The sequence below is a fragment of the Myotis nattereri genome, assembly GCF_964212035.1.
Source record: "Myotis nattereri genome assembly, chromosome: 17".
Lineage (NCBI taxonomy): Eukaryota > Metazoa > Chordata > Mammalia > Chiroptera > Vespertilionidae > Myotis > Myotis nattereri.
In genome coordinates, this window is record NC_138092.1 from 39,543,265 (window position 1) to 39,560,089 (window position 16,825).

A 16,825-nucleotide genomic window follows, 5' to 3' on the forward strand; every position below is an offset into this window, starting at 1 on the left:
CACAGAGCAGGGTAGATCGGGGGGGGGGTGGGGGGGGGTGGCGCCACCCCTGTCACATACAGAGCCGGCCAATCGGGGTTGGGGCGCTGCCCCCTGATACGCACAGAGCAGGGCCCATCAGGGGGGTTGGGGATCCGTACCCTGTCACACACAGAGCAGGGCCGATCAGGGGGTTGGGGAGATCCCCCCTGCCATGCACAGAGCAGGGCGGATCAGGAAGTTGTGATGCCACCCTAAGTCACGCTCAGGGTAGGGCCGATTGGGGGGTTGGGGCGCCACCCCCTGTCACACTCAAGGCAGGGCCGATGGGGAGGTTGCGGCTCCACCCCATCACACACAGAGCAGGGCCCATGGGGGGGTTGGGGCGCCGCACCCTGTCACACACACAGCAGGGCCGATCAGGGGGTTGGGGCGCCTTCCCCTGTCACGAACAGAGCAGGGCGGATAGGGAGGTTGTGACCCTGCCCTCTGTCACACACAGAGCCACAGGGCGATCAGGGGGTTTGGGCGCTGCCCTGTCACGCTGCTCCAGGGGCCAGGAGGCCTCACGGCTCCGCTTGACACCGGGGCAATGAGTCCTCGCTGCTCAGCTGATCCCGGTGCTGGGAGGCCTTGTGGCTCCGCTTGACACAGGGGCAGTGAGGCCTCACTGATCCCGGTGCTGGGAGGCCTCGCGGCTCCGCTTGACACCGGGGCAGTGAAGCCTCGCTGCTCCGCTGATCCCGGTGCTAGGAAGCCTTGTGGCTCCACTGATCCCGGGTTCAGGAGGCCTTGTGGCTCTGCTGATCCCAGGCTGGGAGGCCTCGCAGCTCCGCTGATCCCAGTGCCGGGAGGCCTCGTGGCTCCGCTGATCCCGGTGCTGGGAGGCATATTACCCTTTTACTATATAGGATAGAGGCCTGGTGCATGGGTGGGGGCCTGCTAGTTTGCCCTGGAGGGTGTCCCGGATCAGGGTGGAGGTCCCCACGGGGGTGCCTGGCCAGCCTGGGTGAGGGGATGATGGCTGTTTGCAGCTGGACACACACCCTTCAGGGTGGGGGTCCCCACTGGGGTGCCTGGCCAGTCTGGGTGAGGGGCTGAGGGCCGTTTTCAGGCTGGCGGGTGACTGAAGCTCCCAACCTCTCTTTTATTTCTTTTTTCTTTTTTATTCTGGGATTTATTTACCTTCTATGGCTGTCACTGGAGCTGAGAGCCGTCTTTAGCTCTGAGGCTCGGCTCCAGCTCTGAGACCTCAGCTGCTGAAAGCAGGTTTCTGGGCTTTGTTTACCTTCTGTATTTGAAACTTTGTTGTGACTCCAGCTCGGAGATCCCGCAGGCTGAAAGCAGGTTTCTGGGTTTTGTTTAGCTTCTATATTTGCAACATTGTTTCTAAGAGAGCAGCTGAGAGGCTGGCAGTGGCAGGCGGGGAACCTGGCTTCCTCGTCACTGGAGCGAGCAAGCCTTTCTGTTCGCTTCAGCTGCCTGGCTGTCGGCCGCCATCTTGGTTGCCGGTTAATTTGCATATCTCGCTGATTAGCCAGTGGGAAGCGTGTCGGAGCTATGGTTAATTACCATGTTTCTCTTTTATTAGATAGGATACGTGTGTATACACACACACATCCTATCTAATAAAAGAGAAAGGGTAATTGACTATCTTTGCTGTGCTTCCCATTGGCTAATCAGGGCGATATGCAAATTAACCGCCAACCAAGATGGCGGCCGGCAGCCATGCAGCTGAAGCAAGCAGGAGGCTTGCTTGCTCCAGTGATGGAGGAAGCCAAGGTTCCCCGCCTGCCACGACCCGGCTCTGAGCTCCAAAAGCAACAGCTCCAAAAGCAACAAAGTTTCAATTATAGAAGCTAAACAAACCTCAGATACCTGCTTTCAGCAGGCCGTGGTCTCAGAGCTGAAGCAAGCAGGATGGCAACAAAGTTTCAATTATAGAAGGTAAATAAATCCCAGAATAAAAAGAAAAAGAGGAGAGGCTGGGAGCTTCAGTCGCCGGCCAGCCTTAAAACGGCCCTCAGCCCCTCACCTAGACCAGTCAGGCACCCCAGTGGGGACCCCCACCCTGAAAGGGGTGTGGCCAGCTGCAAACAGCCATCATCCCCTCACCCAGGCTGGCCAGGCACCTCAGCGGGGCCCCCACCCATGCACCAGGCCTCTATCCTATATAATCAAAGGGTAATATGCAAACTGACCCTAACAGCAGAAAGACTGGGAATGACTGGTCACTATGACACACACTGACCACCAGGGGCCAGACGCTCAATGCAGGAGCTGCCCTCTGGTGGCCAGTGTGCTCCCACATGGGGGAGCTCTGCTCAGCCACAAGCCAGGCTGATGACTGCCAGTACATCGGTGGTGGTGGGAGCCTCTCCTGCCTCCTCAGCAGCGCTAAGGATGTCTGACTGCAGCTTAGGTCCGCTCCCCACTGGCAAGTGGACATCCCTCGAGGGCTGCCGGGCTGCTAGAGGGATGTCTGATTGCCAGCTTAGGCCCAATCCCCCGGGGAGCAGACCTAAGCCAGCAGATGGTCATCCCCCGAGGGGTCCCAGACTGCAAGAGGGCACAGGCCGGGCTGAGGGACACCCCCCCCCCCCCAGCACAAATTTTTGTGCATCGGGCCTCTCTAATATATATATGGTATCAATTTGATGGCAGGCACATAGTAGGCCTACAGTAAATATTAATTGAATAAATTAATGGCTGCTTTCATGGCCACTATTAGCTAATATCTGTATATTGCAGCTCAAAATCATTTACACCCATAGATATTATCATTATCCTCATTTTAAAGATGGTAAAGTTAAATTCAAAGAAATGTTTGCTTCATGTTGTTTAAGTTTCAAAGCTGTTTTTCTAAATCTATTGCTACAAAATGCCTAGGAATTATAATTCTAAACTAAAATAATTTGGTTCCCTTGACCTAGTTAGGTGCTTGTCTAACTACAGAAACTGCTTGGTGTCAGGAAATAAGTCAGCCTTGTACATTCAGCAAGAACTGTAGGGATGCTCAGGGTCCATGGTGAACTACCTCTCCTAACACACATAATTTTAGAATAATCTTAAATTCTACAAAGAACCCTGTTGAAATTTTAATTTGAGATTGCATTGTGACAATAGATAATTTTGGAGAGAATTGACACAATTATATGATATCTTCCTGTGCATGAACAAAAGATGTATTTCTGTATTTAGATTCGTATATATTTTCTTATAATGTAGGTGTACACACATATATAATAATGCTTTATGAGTTACTACGTATAGGTCTTGATTATTTTTGCTAGGTTTATCCCTAAGAATGTTACATTTTTGTTACTGTTAATATTATCTTTCAGTTCTTTTAATTAGATATTTTAACTGTTTGTTGTTAATGTACAGAAATTTTATTTAGTTTTGTTTATTGAGCTAACCATTAAATAATAGTTTACTATCTACCCATCTTGCTAAACCCTTTTAAATTCTATTTTTAGATTCTTTTAGGTTTTCTATATAAAAATTTTCTTACAATAATTAGTTCTATGTCTTTTCAGTTACATATACATTTCTTGTTTTACTAAACTATGAATAAGAAAGAAGGGATGAGGAAAGATTTACACATAAAACATTGTATCAAATACTTCTTAAATATGATCCTAAGAAATTTTAACAGATGATGAAAAGGCAGGCTCTGGGAGGTGAGATGACTTGTTTAAAGGCATGCAAAGTAATCAAGATTCAAAACACACCCCCTCTGATTTTCTAGTACTTATCCTTGCACTGTGCCATGCTGTTTCAAGATTCAAAGTTGGGCCCTAACCGGTTTGACTCAGTGGATAGAGCATCGGCCTGCAGACTCAAGGGTCACAGGTTCGATTCCAGTCAAGGGCATGTACCTTGGTTGCGGGCACATCCCCAGTGGGGAGTGTGCAGGAGGCAGCTGATCGATGTTTCTCTCTCATCGATGTTTCTAACTCTCTATCCCTCTCCCTTCCTCTCTGTAAAAAATCAATAAAATATATTTTTTAAAAAAAAGATTCAAAGTTGGGGGGAATTAAGCACAAAGAATTATTTCCCTTTAAAAATCGCTAAAAAATAAGAATTTTATTGTAATCTTTTAAAATGCAATTCCTCTTTTTCTTCTAATGTAAAACAATTTTTGATAGCAGTTTTTCTACTTTTAGGTAGAAGAAAGACAGAGAGAAGCAGACAAGCCACTGAAAGAAACAGAATGGATGTTTTAAACAATCAGCCAAAAACTTCTAAAAATGATCGATCTAGAAAAAAACAGGTATTTGTTCATTATTTCACAATAATACTTAATGGACAGTCAAGTCATAACTTGAATAATTGTGATTATTTCACATTGTTTCTTTTCAACTCTAAAAAAAATCGTGAGTGTAAAATATTTCTTTTTGGCTTTCTCTGATTTTGCTATCTTAGTATAATTGACCAATCTGCCTATTCAAAGTTCCAAGAAAATACTTCAACCACATTTTAAAAATAGTCTTGTTTGGTATTGATAATGACATTAATTAAACTTATTGTTAAACTATCATAAAGTTAGTTCATCAGATGTAAGGTGGGACTTAAATCTACATATGTAACTTTTTATATTCATACTAGAGGCCCGGTGCACAAAAATTTGTGTACTTGTGGGGGAGAGGGGTCCCTCAGCCTGGCCTGTGCCCTCTCGCAGTCTGGGACCCCTCCGGAGATAACGACCTGCTGGCTTAGGCCTGCTCCCAGGTGGCAGAGGGAAGGCCCAATCCCTAGGTGCAGCCCCTGGTCAGGCTCAGAGCAGGGCCGATTCGGGAGTTGGGGCGCCACCCCCTGTCATGCACAGAGCAGGGCGATCGGGAGGTTGTGATGCCACCCTCAGTCACACTCAGGGTAGGGTCGATTGGGGGGTTGGGGCACCGTCCCCTGTCACACTCAAGGCAGGGTCGATGGGGAGGTTGCGGCACCACCCCCTGTCATGCACAGAGCAGGGTCAATCAGGGGTTTGGGGCACTGCCCCCTGTCATGCACAGAGCAGGGCCCATCAGGGGGTTAGGGCGCTGCACCCTGTCACACACAGAGCCGCAGGGCGATCAGGGGCTTTGGGTGCTGCCCCCTGTCACGCTGATCCTGGTGCCGGGAGGCCTTGCTGCTCCACGGTGCCGGGAGTCATATTACCCTTTTACTATATAGAATAGAGGCCTGGTGCACAGGTGGGGGCTGGCTGGTTTGCCCTGAAGGGTGTCCTGGATCAGGGTGGGAGTCCCCACTGGGGTGCCTGGCCAGTCTGGCTGAGGAGCTGAGGGCCGTTTTCAGGCTGACGGGTGACTGAAGCTCCCAACCGCTCCTTTTTTTCTTTTTTTTTCTCTTTTATTCTGGGCCAGCTTTAGCTCTGAGGCCTCGGCTGCTGAAAACAGGTTTCTGGCCTTTGTTTACTGTCTGTATTTGATACAATGTTGCGGTCCGGCTGGCTGAAGCCCAGCTGAGTAAAGCAGGTTTCTGGGGTTTTCTTAGCTTCTGTATTTGCAACATACTTGCTTAGAGTTGCAGCTGAGAGGCCGGCAAGTCAGGCGGGGAACGTTGGAGTCCTCCGTCACTGAAGCAAGCAAGCCTCCCTGTTGGCATCAGCTGCCTGGCTGCCGGCCGCCATCTTGGCTGGCAGTTAATTTGCATATCTCCCTGATTAGCCAATGGGAAGGGTAGCGGTCGTACGCCAATTACCGTCTTTCTCTTTTATTAGATAGGACTAGAGCAGTGGTTCTCAACCTTCCTAATGCTACAACCCTTTAATACAGTTCCTCATGTTGTGGTGACCCCCAGTTTCATTGTTACAAATTGAACATAATTAAAGCGTAGTGATTAATCACAAAAACAATATGTAATTATATATGTGTTTTCCGATGGTCTTAGGCGACCCCTGTGAAAGGGTCATTCGACCCCCAAAGGGGTCGCGACCCACAGGTTGAGAACCGCTGTACTAGAGGCTTGGTGCACGGGGGTTGGGGGGGGGTCCGCCCAGCCCAGCCCAGCCCAGCCTGCACCCTCTCCAACCCAGGACACCAGGGATCGGGCCTAAACCAGCAATCAGACATCCCTCTCACAATCCTGGGCCGCTGGCTCCTAATCACTCACCTTGCATGCCTGCCTGGTAGCCCCTAACTGCCTCTGCGTGCTGGCCTGATCACTCCCAACTGCCGCCCCTGCCAGCCTGGTTGCCCCCAACTGCCTCCCTCTGCTGGCCTGGTCACCCCTAACTGCCCACCCCCCCGGTCCTGGTTGCCCCTAACTGCCCCCTCCGCTGGCCTAGTCACCCCTAACTGCCCCCCTTGCCGGCCTGTTCACCCCCAACTTCCCCCCTTTTGGCCTGCTCGCCCCATGCAGCCTGCTTGTTCAGTCATTTGGTCGTCCCTCACTAAACCCCCTGCCAGCCTGGTCATAGACAGCCATCTTGTGAGGGTGTGAGAGTTAATTTGCATATTACCTCTATTATATAGGACTAGAGGCCCAGAGCACGAGATTCGTACACTGGGGGTGGGGGTTCCCCTAGCCTGGCCTGCGCCCTCTCGCAGTCCCAGAGCCCTCTGGGGATGTCCGACTGATGGTGATCGGACATCCTTAGCACTACTGCGGAGGCGGGAAAGGCTCCCACCACAGCTGTCAGCCCAGCTTCTGGCTGAGCAGTGCTCCCCCTGTGGGTGTGCACTGACCACCAGGGGGCTGCTCCTGCATTGAGCGTCTGCCCCCTGGTGGTCAGTGCACGTCATAGCGACCGGTTGTTACACTGTTTGATCGATTTGCATATTAGCCTTTTATTAGACAGGATTTTCCTGATAGAGGTCCAATTTAAATAAGGTTCTTCTGTGCAAAAAAAAAAGAAGAAGAAGAAGAAGAAGAAGATACTTTTGGTATGAAAATTTTCTATTCAGAAAGTTAAGATTAGTCAGTTTTAAGACTCACTTCACTTATTTCCCTCTGAATGAATATAGTCCTGTACCATCTGTCCAGTGTCTAAAAACATTGTTTCCTGAATTGTGTCTGATTTTCTAGTTGTTTACAGCAGGTGAATAAATCTGGTCTTTGTCCTATCATTGCTGGAAATAGAAAGTGATCCTATACCTTTTTCTTACTCTTCTGTGTTAAATACGATTTTTTTTTCTTGATACTAGTAAGTTTTTTGCAAATGGTTTATATTGAGATGTTAGAGCTAGGGTCCAGTTCCAGGCTATAGGAATATCTCCTATGACTGAAGCTTATTTTGTCCTTGCCTTCTCTCCCAGTGTACATAGCAAGCAATAACTACTTTTGCTTTGCTTCCTGCACATATTGCTTATCTGTGTGATTCCTTATTTAGTCTCATCACCTCTACTTTTGGAACTATTGCAGATTGAGGGAGGCTCTTGCTGTTGCAGACCAGGGATTGAGTGTGTGCACCTCGGGATGTGTTTCTTACTTTGGAAGTGTTCACCACAGGCAGCGATCTGTAAGCAGGGTGACTGTACCCTGTTTTCTCATATACCTTTCATCAATTTCCACTGATATGTATCCCTTTCACCTATTATGGTTCAGGTCAGAGGGGGTCTTCTAACTTTATCAGAGTTTGGGATTTTATTTCTTTCCTTGTTGTTGGGTGAATTCCCAAAAGAGAATGAGGAAATGCTGAACTTATGCCACCAATAGTTTTACATATTTTTGTCTTTGATTTTTTGCACTGTGAATATGATGTTCCAAAGTGTAGTTATACACACACACACACACACACACTCTCACTCACACACACTCTAGAGGCCCAGTGCATGAAATTTGTGCACTTGGAGGGGCTGAGAAGTGCATATGAAGGTTTTAGCCTGGCCTGCGCCTCTTGTAGTCTGGGAGCCCTTTTGGGGATGTCCAACTGATGGCTTAGGAGCAGGCCTTAGTCATCAGACATCCTTAGTGGTGCTGCAGAGGCAGGAGAGGCTCCCGCCACCATGCTCGCCAGCCGTAAGCCCAGCTTCTGGCTGAGCAGTGCTCCCCCTGTGGGAGCGCACTGGCCACCAGGGGGCAGCACCTGTGTTGAGTGCATATTAGCCTTTTATTATCTACACTAATAAAAGAGAAAAATGGTAATTGGGGTACAGCGATACCTTTTTCATTGGCTAATCAGGGCTATATGCAAATTAACTGCCAACTAAGATTGGCAGTTAACTGCCAACAAGATGGCGGCTAATTTGCATATGTAGGCACAATGCAGGGAGGCGAAAGGGAAAGCAGGAAGAAGCCCCCTGCCACTGACAGTGATCGGAAACCCAGGGGGAGCTAAGAGCTGGGGCTCCGATCCCCAGCCATGATCGGAGAATCAGGCGCCTTTGCCGCCCTGGCCAGTGATAGCAGGAAGTAGGGGTGGAGCCAGCGATGGGAGCTGGGCACGGTCGAAGCTGGCAGTCCCAGGAGCTAGGGGTCCCTTGCCTGGGCCTAAAGCGAAGCCCACGATCGCGGCGCCCCCCGCTGCCTGGGCCAGAGGCGTTAGGCCTGGGCAGGGGCGGAGCCTGCAACCGCAGGGAGCTGGGGGTCCCCTGCCCAGGCCTGACACCTCTGCCAGAGGCCTCAGGCCTGGTCAAGGGGCCGATCCGGTGATTGGTGATCGGAGGGTGATGAGGGTCAACTCCTCTGGCTGAGGCATCAGGCCTGGGTGGGGGGCAGAGCCGGGGATTGGGGGGATATGATGGTCCCCTTGCCCAGGCCTGAAGCCTGGGTCAGAGGCGTCAGGCTTGGGCGGGGGGTGGAGCAAGCGATCAGAGGGAGATGGGAGTCCCCTGCCCAGGCATGATTCCTGGGCCAGAGGCCTCAGGCCTGGGCGGAGGCCAGAGCCAGTGATCGGGGGGAGATGGGGGTCCCCTGTCCATTCCTGACACCTCTGGCGGAGGCGTCAGGCCTGGGCAAGGGGCCGATCAGGCGATCGGAGGGTGATGGGGGTCAACGCCTGAGGGCTCCCAGTATGTGAGAGGTGGCAGGCTGGGCTGAGGGACACTCCCCACACACACACACACACACACACACACACACACACACACACTGCACGAATTTCGTGCACCGGGCCCCTAGTATAAGATAGATAGATAGATGATAGATAGATAGATAGATAGATAGATAGATAGATAGATAGACATATACACACACACACTTTTTTTTTTCCTACTTTGTTTTCTCTGATCTTCCTGGACCTGTTTTGGTGTCTGTCATTAGTTTTGGGAAATTCTCAGCCATTATTACTTTAAATCTTTATTCTGTGCCTTCTCCCTTTTTTCAGTGTCCTATTATGTGTATGTTACACTTTTTGTAATTGTCCCACAGTTCTTGGCTATTCCTCTACTTATATTTATCCTGTTCGTATGTTGTCCACTGGAGCCTTGGCATATTGATCATAAGTATTTTAAATTCCCACTCTGATAATGCCAAAATTTTTGCTATAGCTGATTCTGATGCTTTATCCCTTCAGATTGTGTTTTTCACCTTTTAGTTTTTCTTAATCATTTTTTGTTGATAGCTGGACATGTATCAAAGGAACTGGGGTAAATTGGCCTTTATTGTGAGGTTTTATATTCGTCTGGTGAAGAATTATGCTTTATTTACTATTTGCTGTAGCTATAAATGCCAGGAGCTAAAATTGTCTTGTTTTTATCTTCCTTATTGCATTTGGATTTTCCTAGAGACTTCTTCTTAGTGATGGTCCAAGGCAGCTCTTTCAGTTGAGGCAGTTGTTATACAGGAGATGAGATAATGTGGTAAGATGGGGGAGGGGGAAAGGAAGCATTCTGTAATTTTGTGATTGTTGTTAGTGATCCTTTGTCCTAGGCTAAGACCTTCATATGCACTTCTCAGCTTTTATTTCCCCCCTTGGGTGAAATAGGAAGGCTAGAAGGGGCTGAAGTTTGATATTTTCCTTTCCCTACGTGGAAGACTGGAGAGGACTGGAATTGAGTGTTTCTACATGTCAATTTAGGCTTGGCAAATTGGTGTCTCTTCAGGGCATACTTTTGTTAATGAGAACAGAATGCTCTAAATGTATTTCAAAATGACTACTTTTTCCCTCCTCTTCACCCTGATAATCTGGTGGAAGTAAAACTCACAGAAGTTTGACCCCACTAAGATTGGGACCCTAGAGTTTTTTGTTGTTGTTTTAATCCTCATTCGAAGATATTTTTCCATTGATTTTTAGTGAGAGTGGAAGAAAGAGGGAAAGACATAGAAATATCGATGTTAGAGAAACACTGATTGGTTGCCTCCGGCACGCACCCCAACTGGGCCTGGGTAGGGAGGAGCCTGCAACTGAGATAAATGCCCTGGACTGGAATCAAACCCGGGACCCTTTGGCCTGCAGGCCAGTGCTCTATCCACTGAGCCAAACTGGCTAATGTGGTACCCTAGAATTTTTTATTTGAAGGTTGTCTGTAGTGAGCCTCCATCAATTTGTTCATCACAGTTAAAAATTTCTACCAGTACTGGCACCAGCTGTGAGCTGCTCCTAGCCAGCTGTGATTTTCTGTATCCACTTTTGTGGCTTTCTAGTGTTCAGGGCACCAGTTTACGTCGAGTGACATTACTTCTCTGATGGATCTAAGAAGAGTTGTTAACTTTCTTCATTTTTTTTTCTCTTCTTGTTCTGAGGTCTAAATTAATATTTTTAAGTTCTTTGCATATTGATCCAAAAATTAGACATCTCTGCCTCATACTTTTAATTGATCTTTCCCTGTAGTTTTTTGGGCAACAATTTCAAATGGAGTCGGTGTTATTTATGGATATATTTGAGAAAACAGTTCATGTCTTTGTATTCAAAACAAAATGGGATATCAACTACATAATTTTTAAAATAGCATATAGATGATATTGTCTGTCATTGTTTACTATGCCCACCTCCCCCACCCCCTCCCCCCCCCCCAAAAAAAATCTGATACCACTAGTGTCTGGTTTTACTTTTAGCTCTGTCATTCTGTAGCTTTCCGATTTTAAGCATCTGAGCACTTATGTAAAATGAAACTAATATATTATTTGTCAGTTATACCTCATTAAAAAATATAAAGAATTGTTTCTCTGAATAACTTTAATTTTTTATCAAAAGGCATGGCTTTGGGAAGAAGACAAGAATCTGAGATCTGGCGTGAGGAAATACGGAGAGGGAAACTGGTCTAAAATACTATTACATTATAAATTCAACAATCGAACAAGTGTTATGTTAAAAGACAGATGGAGGACTATGAAGAAGCTAAAACTGATTTGCTCAGACAGTGATGACTGAATGTGTAAAAGTTGATGAAAGGACAATTACATATTTTGATCATCACGTTTTATTTGAAACTTGGTGGTCATTAATCTGTGTTAACATTTTTGTTTAAAGCATTTAGTATTTTTATTTAAGATCCTTTTTACTTGGATAAAATGTAAATTTGTCAAACCTTGATGCTTTCACTACCTCACCCCCAAATCCTGTACCAGTAAAAAAAGATGAAAACATAGTGAGAGAAAAAATATATTTCTGTTAACCTGTTCTGTGTTTGTCTGCTGACTTCAACTCCAGAACATACACATGAAGGTGAAGTTTGTAAATCAGTGAATAATAATGGGCCTTTCATGTAAGAGGTATTGACTTGATTTATGGCCTTGATATAGTAATTACTAAGACATTTGTTTATAGCATGATACAAAGTAATCTGGGTTTTAACATACTTAAATTTTCCTTTCAGTAATTTTATATAAAAGAAAACTCTTAACTAGTAATACCCATAGGACAAGATTTGCTTCATGTCTCATTTAGGTATATTTGACTTTTGTTCCAATGTTAAAACTTTAACAAAGATGGTTTTAAGTAAAGCTTATTTATAACCTGGTGTCATAAATATTTTCTCTGATATTTTTGTTTAATATATCAACAGTGTGCCTAAATAATGTTCTGTAAATGCTTACACTGATGTTAACCATGATCATTTTTACATGTATGATAAATACTAAACAAGGTCATACATACTTTACTAGACAGTTTTGAGTTTTCACCAACATTTAATTCTTTAGAGAATTTAGTAAAAAATTAATATAGTTATTTAGCATTTTGAGTTACATGTGCTTCATTTAACAAGTGAGTGAAAATAGTGAAGTATATGCATAAAAAGTTAAATGATAGTATTTTGTAATCTGTATTTCATTTCTTATTGCATTATACATGACTTTCCCATTGTTCCTGAATTTGTTATCCTATACAGAGAGTGAACAGAAATGTGGGTGATTACTCTGTGCTTCCTGGCTTGGTCTGTTTTGTTAGACTGGTTACTGTCACTGTGTTTATTGCAGACATTTTGATACGTCATTCAGTAGCTCTGCGATTTTAAGCATCTGAGCACTTATGTAAAATGGAAGTAAGTGCCAAAGCAGGCAGCATGAGCCAGCGTGGACCTGTAAGTCAGCTTCCTCATTTCAAACATGCTGTAAATAAATCTAGGCCGCTAAGTAATCTTTTAAACAGATTGCTATCGATTCTATAGTGTGGTACTTTCTTATTTAGAAAGAGCGAGGTTAGAGTTAATTAAAACAGATTTTTATCATATAACTTTTGGAAACAGAAAGGGAGAGCAAAATAAATGAATTTTTAAATTTTGTCATCTTAAATCTGAATCTTCTGAATTACTTTTTTAAATTGAAATTTTTGTTGAGATTATTGTAGATGCGCATGTAGTTGTAAGAAATAATACAAAGAGGTCCCATGTACACTTGTTCCAGGTTCCCCAAATATTTTTTTCTATATCTTTTTTGTTAAAAGTATCCCAATATAAACTTTTCTAAAACTACAGTATATTACTTGGTGTAGCTTGACAGGGCAGCGCAGACCCTATACTCAGAATTGTGGTGGTGTCTTTTGACCTTTGTGGTGGTTTAATTCAGAGATTTGCCTTTGTTTTGCCCATTCTGAATTCTCAGCCTTAAAAATATTACCTACAGCCTGCCTGGGGCTAGGGAAAGCAGAGGAGGCAGGCAGCAGACTGGCTGGAAATCTTGAGAGGACGATTCATGGGATGAGGGCTTTGAAGGACTGGAGTTGAACCAGAAAATCTAGGCCATGCACATGCCCAGAACTGGACAGTCTCAGAAAACACCTGAGAGGTTTCTAGGCCTCCACCAGTGAAGTATCTTTGGGCTTCTCGTATGCTGGAGGTGAAATGAAGGCTACAGCACAGGTGGTAAGTAGCCTGGCTAAGCATTGAATGAGCACCCCAACTTGGAGCTAATCTGCAAAGGCAGAATGTCTTGTTTTTCTTTCTGACTTGAGGCATTTAAGGAAACTAAATGAATTATTCTATGTATTCTTGGCTATTTTTTCTTTCACTCAACATATTTATATTATATGTAGCTGTAGCTTGTTCATTTTCATTTCTGTACAGTAACACATATCAGTTATTTACCTATTACACTGTTGAGCATTTGAGTTGTGGGAATAAAGATAGACCACTCAAAAATGAGAGCAAATAGGCTGTTTACTCCGCTTTTTTTTTTTTTAATTTATTGGGGTGACATTGCTTAATAAAATTATATAGGTTTCAGGTGTATAATTCTATAATACATCATCTGTATATTGTAATGTGTGTTCACCGCTCCAAGTCAAGTCTTGCATCACCATCTATCCCCCCTTTACCCTTTTCTATCTCCCCAGCACCCTTTTTCCTCTGGTAATCACCATACTGTTGTCTGAGTTTTGGGTTTTTTTGCTTAACCCTTCACCTTTCACCCAACCCTCCTCCCCTCTGACAGCTGTCAGTCTGTTCTCTGTACTTATGTGTATGTTTCTATTTTGTTAGCTTATTTGTTCATTAGATTCCACATAAATGAAATTATATGGTACTTGTCTCTGACTGGCTTATTTCATTCAGCATAATGCTCTCCAGGTCCATCCATGCTGTCACAAAAGGTAAGATTTCCTTCTTTTTTTTATGGCCCAGTAGTATTCCATTGTGTAAATATATCACATGTTACTCAGAGCTTTGTATAGCAAGGGAGTCAGTCACCATCACTTGTGTTTGGCGGAGACTTGGGCAGGCAGAGTTTTATAGTGGGAAAGCTTTAGAGTGAAAAGGAGAGAGCAGGCCGGCCCTGGCTAGAGGTCACTGGCATGAGAAAGCTGGAAACTGGCCAGCTAGCAGCGGCATCCTGTGTGATTGTTTTGGAGAACATACTTGGCTTTCTCTGATTGGTTCTGAGTTGATAGTGGGGACAAAGAATAGGGATGTTGGCAGCCATTGACAAAGCCCTGACTGTCAGTGGATTGCAGTACAGGTTTGCTTTGGCGTCCTCAACTGGTTGCTGCAGAGTTTGTGGGTCAGTTTGTTGTCATATGAAGGTCAAATAGTGTCTGTCTATATTCAGTCTCAGAGTTGTTTTCAGTTATTGCTGCAATGACTTTCTGATTAACATGCAGTGTGATATTAAGCATATTAACTCAAACTGAAAAGTTAGCTATGATATTGAAACCCCAGAGCAACCGTTTAAAAGAATATAGCTATATACCCAATTGATAAATTACAATGGAATATTAAAAATTATTCAAATCTAAAAGAGCAAAGAGGGAGGGCAAAAACAAAATCACAGGGACAAACAGAAAAAAGAAAGTATACCTGAATCTAACCACATCAGTGGTTACATTAGCCCTGGCCAGTGTTGCTCAGTTGGTTGAGCACCATCCCATGCACCAAGAGGTTGCCTGTTCTATTCCCAGTCAGGGCACATGCCAGGGTTGTGGGCTTGATCCCCAGTAGGGGGCATGCAGGGGGCAGTAGATTGATGTTTCTCTTCTCCCTCTCAAATCAATTAAAAAATAGTTAATGGTGTAAGCCAGAGGGTGGGCAAACTTTTCCTGTAAAGAGCCAGGTACAATATTTTAGGCTTTGTGGTCTGTTCCGTCTGTCAGCTCTGCTTGGAATTAGCCATGTATGTGAGTGGGCATGACTGTGTTCCCATAAAACTGTGTTTACAAAAACAGCCAGCAAGATTTAGTCTAAAGTTTGCTGACTCTTGCCTTTGAGTTCTAGGCCTTAAATTTCATACATTTGTCTCTCAGGTTGAGGATTTTTTAAAAATTCACCTTGATTGGTGCTCAGTGGGACCTCTCCATCCCAAGAAGAATGGCTCTCACCTCTGATTCCACTTTCTTTTCTACACATTCTAAAGGGTATAGTCTAGCCGTGGGCAAACTACGGCCCGCGGGCCGGGCCCATTTGAAATGAATAAAACTATTGAAAAAAAAGACCATACCCTTTTATGTAATGATGTTTACTTTGAATTTATATTAGTTCACACAAACACTCCATCCATGCTTTTGTTCCGGCCCTCCGGTCCAGTTTAAGAACCCATTGTGGCCCTCGAGTCAAAAAGTTTGCCCACCCCTGGTATAGTCCCTCAGTTCTGATTATTCATCAGTGGAATCCTGTTTTTCAGTCTTCAAAATCTCTGGGCTGATTTTCACACCACCTTCCTCCTGTAATGTCAGTGGGACTTGGGGGAGGAGAGAGGGTAAATGTGTATGTCCAGCTGTCGCCTTGGCCTAGCAGTTTCATTTCTGTATCAATATGCTCTTCACCAGATTGCTTACACCTCAGAATGGCCAGGACTTCACTTTCTAAATCAACTTGCAGTTACATGTATGAACCATCACTAGAATATCTTCAGAGGGCAGAACCAGGTTTATTTTGCATCGTGTTTGCACATACCTAGACAAGATGGCTGATTAAAATTTTCATTCCGGAGCAGAACTAAATTTATTTCTTGGATTGCGGGCTCGATCCCCAGTGGATGGCATGCATGAGGCAGCCGATCAGTAATTCTCTCTCTGTTGTTTTTTCTCTCCCTCTCCTTTGCTCTCTGAAATCAATAAAAAAAATTTTTTTTAAAAAATGGGTGTTGGATTTTGCCGAATGCTTTTTCTATGTCTATTGATATGGTCATGTGATTTTTGTCTTTCAATTTATATATGTGATGTATCACGTTTATTGACTTGTGAATTTTGTACCAGCCTTGCATCCCTGGAATAAATCCCACTAGGTCATGGTGTATGACATTTTTAACACATTGCTGGCTCCTATTAATATTTTGTTGAGGATTTTAGCATCTATGTTCATCAGGGATATTGGCCTGAATTTCTCTTTCTTTGTAGTGTCTTTATCTGATTTCGGAATTAGGATAATGCTGGCCTCATAAAAAGAGCTTGGAAGTGTCCCTTCCTCTTGGATTTTTTGGAGTAGTTTGAGGAGGATAGGTGTTAATTGTTCTTTGAAGGTTTGGTAAAACTCCCCTGCTTCTATTTCATCAGTTAATTATCGGTCTATTTAGGTTTTCTGGTTCTTCCTGATTCAGTTTTGGGAGATTGTATTTTTTTAAGAACTTGTCCATTTCATCCACATTGTCAGCTTGCTGGCATATAGTTCATAGTAATTTTTTTACAATCCTTCATATTTCTATGGTGTCGGTTATTATTTTACCACTTTCATTTCTGATTTTATTAAGGTCCTCTCTGTTTCTTGATGAGTCTAACTTTTCTCTTTTAAATGATCCAGAGTTCTTTTCCCCTTCCTGAGTGTGGGTGTATTTATTTTTGTTCAAGTTACTTTCCACCTGCACTTTTGAAAATCAGTCCATTAATATTAAGTAGCCCTAGGGACCATAAATCATTGCAGAGTGCCTGTGGACAGGCCCCTAACTCTAAGGTACTCAATTAAAAAGGATACCAAAGAGGTCTTAAATACTTTAATCTTTAACTTTGAAAATAAAAATTTTGCTTCTTCATTAATCACTTGGACTACATGTTTCAGTTCTGACCTCATTACTTGGGCTTTGCAAGAATTAATAATAG

At 44.5% G+C, this 16,825-nt stretch overlaps 1 protein-coding gene across 1 annotated transcript in view; it reads left to right on the forward strand.

The window, feature by feature from the left end:
• TERF1 (telomeric repeat binding factor 1) overlaps positions 1–11,484 on the forward strand; it is a 35,308-nt gene extending 23,824 nt beyond the window's left edge. Inside the window, exons 9-10 of the mRNA XM_081111005.1 lie at positions 4,149–4,255; positions 11,060–11,484. Coding sequence (XP_080967131.1) covers positions 4,149–4,255; positions 11,060–11,236 — 284 coding nt within the window. The 3' untranslated portion in view covers positions 11,237–11,484. The remainder of the gene's footprint in view (positions 1–4,148; positions 4,256–11,059) is intronic.
• Positions 11,485–16,825: the final 5,341 nt, after the last annotated feature.